This window comes from Corythoichthys intestinalis, chromosome 4 (assembly GCF_030265065.1).
Source record: "Corythoichthys intestinalis isolate RoL2023-P3 chromosome 4, ASM3026506v1, whole genome shotgun sequence".
NCBI lineage: Eukaryota > Metazoa > Chordata > Actinopteri > Syngnathiformes > Syngnathidae > Corythoichthys > Corythoichthys intestinalis.
Window position 1 is genome coordinate 50148667 of NC_080398.1, and position 6848 is coordinate 50155514.

At 38.5% G+C, this 6848-nt stretch overlaps 1 protein-coding gene across 1 annotated transcript in view; it reads left to right on the forward strand.

Moving 5' to 3' along the window:
- LOC130914599 (zinc finger protein 236-like) overlaps nt 1–4154 on the forward strand; it is a 45530-nt gene extending 41376 nt beyond the window's left edge. The window contains exons 31-32 of the mRNA XM_057833957.1: nt 693–866; nt 3188–4154. Coding sequence (XP_057689940.1) covers nt 693–866; nt 3188–3306 — 293 coding nt within the window. The 3' untranslated portion in view covers nt 3307–4154. The remainder of the gene's footprint in view (nt 1–692; nt 867–3187) is intronic.
- The last annotated feature ends 2694 nt before the right edge of the window (nt 4155–6848 follow it).

Here is a 6848-nt window from a genome sequence, read left to right on the forward strand (position 1 = left end):
GCTTGCCTTATGGAAATCTTTTTGAATATTTATTGGATGTGATTTTCAGATTAAGGTTGTCCGACCATGTGCCTGTATGCTCTTTGTTCTCAATAGCTATAAGTTTCTTCTCTTGGCCAAATTATATCATTCAAATATTTTTTTATCATATATCTTTTTTTTTTATTTATTATTATTAACTATTCAAGTTTAGCAAATCAGGACATCTGTTCTTCACATATGAAACCCTTTCTCAAACTAATGCAACACACCAGCAAATTGTATAACATTGGCTATTATGTTTCATTGGAGGAATCGAGTTTTTTTCAGTGGGGGGGGTGTTTTAATAGACATTTCTGTGTAATGGAAAAAGAGCCTTCATGTTAGAGTAAGACACAATAACCTAATTATTTGTCAATTGCCTCGGCCCTTTCGTTTTACCTGCTACATAGGAAAGCTCATATCCAACTCATTTCATTTACAAATATTTGCCAATAAGATCGTACATTTTAAAATTCTGAGGGGTTCTCGAGGTGACACATCAAATATTGCTCTGATGTTTCACTTGCACATGTTCCTGAAACCAGTATCATGGGAAGTAAAATTTTTAGATGTTGGCATTTGACTAACTTTTGTAGAAGCACAGAATTTGTCAGGGGAATGTTTCATACAGCCAACACTCAATTGCAAGTGTTTGTTTCGTTGTCCTACAGGCGAGCGTCCCTTCAAGTGTCCTCAGTGCGAGAAAGCTTTCAACCAGAAGAGTTCTTTACAGGTTCATATGGTCAAACACACGGGAAAGAAGCCCTTCAAGTGTGAGATGTGCAGCATCCGATTTACTCAAAAGAGCAACATGAGACACCACATGAAGAGAGCCCATGGCTACGGTGAGCATATTGACAGAAACCTACAGTAATTATTGTCAAGATTCTTATATTCCAAATACAGCTGCACAATGTAAGGAAAATTGTGATTTGTGACAACGGAGAAAAAAATTCCAGAAGGTTTATGCTATTCAGTCGTGTCCCCAAACACTTCAGATTTAAGCACGATGGTTACAGACCTTCCTTTTGGGACATCTTTGTGTGCTTGGCATGGCAGCATACAGAACCTCCTTGAAATAAGCAGTTCTGTGCAGCAAGTTCTCTCACCCACATAGCCGTGGCCTAGGACTATCCTTGCTTTAACCCTGATTCAATTTCATTTTTATTTATAGCAAACAATCAAACAATTTTATTACTAGAATAGTTTTGTATTCAGTCTAGTGCTAGTGCCATCTCTTCATCCTTAATATGTCTCATAATTGATTGCATCTAAAGCCCTTCCATTCAATGAAAATTCACCATTACGCAGGGAGGAGGGAGCAGACCTTGTGAACGCAAACATCCTCAGCTCAAGGTCAATGCCCGTTCAGTGCTTTTGCCATGCTATATTGGTTCAAATCATGTATCTCAAGGGCCAACCTACGTGGTGGGGGATTGGACCCCAGGAAGTGTTTAAAAAACCTCCATTGCTGGAGATTGCCACTGGGGGCTGGTTTAAAAAATGTGTGTGTCTTAGACCATAGAGTCATATTCTAAACTGCTGCGTTTCACCATTAAAATAAACATGTTCAAAGCCTGGTATCACCTTTAAAATTGGACTGTATGGCGACTTTGTCACTTAGGGACAATTTTAGGTTAGTGATTTTTTATTTATTATAATATTTTTTTTTTTGGTCCCACAATCCATAAACCGTAACCACCGCCGCGAAATTGGCTCCCCAAGATACGCAAATTTACATAAAAATGATGTAAATCGTGCTTTGTGCTATAAAAAAATTTAGTTTGTGCTGCTATCGATATTAAGATATTTTCTATTCTTTTATAGGTCAATTTTAAGTCAACCAGCCCCTCCATTTTGAATAAAAATGGCTAAAGTGGTGTCAATCGTTAATGCCTCGTTTGTGCTATGAAAAGTCTCGTTTGTGTTATTGTTTTAGAAGTATTAAATTCGAGTGATGGCGTCGCGCTGCCCCCCATTTATTGCAAAGTGGACCCAGAATGGTGCCACTCACTTATGCTACGTTCATGCTGTAAAAAATTTCGTTTGTGCTGCTATCATTTTATAGATATTGAGATATTACTTATGAGTGATGATGTCAATCGCAGCCTCTCAATCACGGCTGACAGAACGTACCAACTCTCTCAATAACAGAGGGGTGTCCCAACAAGTAGCACAAACGTAGCTCAAACGAATGGCATCCCTTCGGGTCCATTTTGCAGTAAGTGGGGGGCTACGACACACGTCATCACTTGAAATTAATATCTCAAGCCCCCCCATTTACTGCAAAATGGACCTGACTCAAGCCCCCCCATTTACTGCAAAATGGACCTGAAGGGGTGCCATTTTTTGTGCTACGTTTACGCTAGTTGTTGGGACACCCCTCTGTTATTGAGAGAGTCAGCCGCGGGACTTGAATATGGAAAAGCTCCGAGTGACGTCATCACTCAAAATTAATATCTCTATAAAACGATAGCAGCACAAACGATCTTTTTTACAGCACAAACGTAGCATAAATGACCGGCACCGTTTCGGGTCCATTTTGCAATAAATGGGGTTTTGCGTCACGTTATCACTCGAAATTGATATCTCAATATCTCAAAAAGGATAGCAGCACAAACGAAGCATCAACGATTGACACCATTTTTAGCCATTTTCAATCAAAGTTGGGGCTGCTTGACCTCAGATTGACCTATAAAAGAATTGTAAATATCTTAAAAATGATAGCAACACAAATGAAACTTTTAACAGCACAAACATAACAGAAATGATTGACATGTTTTTATATAAAGTTGCGTCTGATGGGGGGCCAACTTCACAGAGGTACCGTAATCTCTCTTTAAAAGGTGTCAAAATCCATGACTTTCTAGCACCATAAAAGTCCCACTGTCTACTCATGTTTTTTTTTTTTTTTGATAAACAATGTTCACAATTTTACTTAAAAAAAACACACACACACAAACACCCTTGCACGTTGAACACAGTGTAGCTTTGTGAGGAAATGATGAATGCAATTCACCTGTCCAAATACTCCTTATATGGGCTGTGCCAAGGCGGACGTGAACATAGTGGCTGCCAATTTGGTGCCCAGAACAGTAGGAAATGGGGCGCAAATGATTAATTTTCTTTAATTGTGGTTATTTTTTTCCATTTTTAATTTTCACAGGTCAGATTCAGGATGTGACACTGCGCCAAGAAGAACCAGCTACTCAAGTTACTGCAACCCCTGAACTCGACCTGGGAGTGGTCCCTGAGTCATCTGGAGATTGGCACGTTTTCCCATGAATCATATCAGATCATACAATTCCCAAACAAGTCATGTACTATATATTGTTAAGAGTTTGATAACGAAACAGCTAACTTTTGCCACACATCTTTTTGCCTTTAAAATGATTATTTACTCTGGAGGGGGCACCCCCCCCCTCCATCTGTAGACATTATTTTCTAAAAGGAAAAAATGCTGCAACCAGAGCATCATTAGTGCAAAGGGTCAACAGAGGGTATCATGTTATCGCGTTAGCATAAATAATGATTCAGTATTTATTATAGGCATTTTGGGGGTGAAATGTTGTCTCTCACAGTATTATGATAGTTCATTAATTAAACCTTCACAGAGGACCTTAGTCCTTGAGTTTTTTGTTGTTGTTGATGTTGAGTATGGGCATTGAAGAGAGTTATGAGAGCAGATAGCTCTTTAATGAGAAAAGAGTAAAGTGTAGCTAGAAAAGCCTTGCAGAGAATGAGAGGTTCTATTACGAGTCTGCTCGCTGGGTCGACTGCAGCCAAATGGTACAGCTTTGCCTCACTCCTACCCCAACTGTCTCAATCTGAATTATACTGATATATTTATATAATCGTATTTATATTGCACATGTATATTTTTTTCATTTTGTGTAGCTCCTTTTGTAAATACAAAATTTGGTTGTTTAGTTCTTCTGCAGAATGGTTGTCAGTTGAGCCTATTACTGTGCTTATTATGAAGCAGATGTATTTTTTTCAGTTTTTTATTGTCCGTACAAAATGAGCATTAAAGTAATTTTTATACTACCTGAAGCGGTCTCGTGTCCTTCTTTTTACAAATTATATTTTTCCCCCTTAACAACATTTCTATAGATCTGAGTCAGCCATTCTACTTTGCAGGACTTCTCAAAGCCATAAGGTTGGGTGGGTAATGGTACACATACAAATTTCAATTATCTCAGGGATGTTAAATTGGATTCAGCTCTGCTCTGTGGCTGTACTGGTCAAGTCATTCTGCTGGAAGATCAACTGTCAGCCCAGTCTGTGGTTAAAATTGCTCTAAAGTAGGTTTTCTTCCAATTTCTCTACATAGCTGTGTTTTCCTGACTTCCCAGTTTCATCCTCACATTATAATTCTGCCACCACCCTTGCGTTACTGTATTGATGGTATTAGTCAGATATAGCATCTGAAATTCATGACAGTTGTTTTTTCTAATCAGACCAAATGTGTCCTTAATGTTTTGTTGTGAACAAGCTTAGGCTATGTTCATACTGCAGGTCATCATGCACGAATCCGATTTTTTTCGTGTTTTTCCCAACTCGAGTGAGGCATGGTCTGAACGGGACAAGTCGCATAGAAGTGGACCATTTCAAATCCCATCTGGGTCACTTTCGTATGTGGTTTAAATCTAATCTGGGCCACATTTTTCCAGAATGTGGCGACGGTCTGAACTGTCAAGTCTCCCGAATTGAAATTCATATAGCAATTACGTCAGCAAAGAGCAAGAGCAGCACGCAAGACAGCAGCGATGTAGCTGTTCAATAGCATTAGCGCCTAGCTTGAACTCTGCTTTTACTACGCAGGAAGCTGGCTTGACCGCAGTCATATAAAAAATATGATGAAGAAAAGGATAAGCCTGATAATGCTCGGTTTCTCTGTGCACCAAATGAGCAATATTTCAGCATTGCTTACATGGCCGAGTCGGGGCAAACTGACCCACATGTGCATCATGCACGCACAGTGCGTAGGTATTTGTTTTGATGCCTCTGCGCATGCGGGTTACTTTGCTTAGCGCGTGTCGGATTGCGAATTAGTGCGCATGAGTAACACTTGAATGGACTGAATGGGCAAAGGCAGTGTGGACGGGCACGCAAAAAAAAAAAATACATGACAAAAAAATCGGAATTGTGCATTAAGACCTGCAGTATGAACCTTAGTTTCATCAAGTCAAGTGGTGTGTTTACTACAAAGATGGTTCCCTTTCTGGACATCCACCCCAGCCACTCAGTTTCGATGGAAGGACAGCTCTAAGAGTCATAGTGGTTTTGAAATTCCATTTAAAGACCCTGCATGATGTTCTCTTTCGGAATTGCAAAGCAGCAAAAAAACTACATTGAATATTGATTCTTGAAAATGTAGATTTTGGGAACCTTTGAAGGTTCCATTGTACAAGTATTAATAAAAAGAAAACATGAGCGGTGTAGATAGTTCATGTTTAATTGAATGAAGACAATATTTTCCATAGGTTTACATGTGAGTGAATGGTCATTTGTCTTGGTACCCTAACAGGTCACGCTGGGATGAGCTCTGAAAACTTACCAAAAATATAATGCGGACAGGTCCTTTGGAACAAGAATTAATGAAAGGATGAATTTCACCTGGTTTATTTTGTTTTTCTTTGACTTATTTATGATATACGAGTTTGACAAAATTCTTCAAAATACAATGTCCATCCCGGCAGAAAGAATCCTGGTTAATGATTGAGAAAAAAACTATTTCATTTTTCTGAAATGTAATAAAGGAGGAAAAAACCAAATTAAATCTGTTATTTTCAAGAAGTGGCTGCCTGACATGAAGGCGGACATTTAATAAATGCTGGTACAATTTTAGCCAATCAAATGTCAGCATCCAAAATTACCCGCCCTTTCTTATTATGTCACTAACACCCTTTACCACATGCACCTGTGGTTAAGTCAGTTTGTATATGTTCGTTGGTATAACTGACATCACCAAATGGCTGTACTCATAAAGTGTATTTTTTTTGCATGAAAATTGTTTTCTCTATTATCAGGGGTCTAAAAAATTTTGAAATTTGCATACTTAAATACTTTGAGCAACCGTCTGTTATATGAATGTCAATTCAAGGGCGTAGATTTGGTCTCAACATTGGTAGGGATGATATAACAGCATAACCTGAATGTGCACTTTTTGCTGGGGACGGGACATGGATAAGACTAAAAGATAAATCATCAATGCAAAATAATACCTGTATTGACCTAACGTTAGTGTGTATTGGTTATGGTGATACAACTTTCGATTCAAACCTTTGTTTTCAAAAACTACTAAAGAAATCATTCAAAAACATTTTGAAGTGCAAGTCCCTTAATTGAAAAAAAAAACGGAGCTATCCAATAATGGGTCCACTTCTGGCATACACTGGAGCACCCTTAGACTCAAAGTATTGTAATATAAAAGTGAATTGAGAAAAAATTGATGAAAACAAAAATCTGAGTTAACTAATGACCTATCTACATCTGAGGCATACTAGACTTGAACCAAAGTAGTCTCAGGAAATTCTGACGTGTGATTTCATTTCACAGATTTTTTTTCATACCAGTTCATGTAAGTGTCACTCAAAAGTGGCCACATTTTGTTTTGGTTTTTAATAAAGGGACTTGAACTCTGAAGTCACCGTGTTGCATCACCGTAATACACATAATGCAAACAATAATCCAAATGAGGGGCAGCTAGCTTGACTTCGTTCTTCCTTGTGGAGGCTGTCCTGACCGCAGTAGTTTTGCATGTTAGCAAGTTCACACCATTTAATGTTATGCTAACTCTGATGCAGGTCAGACTTTCAGAAGCA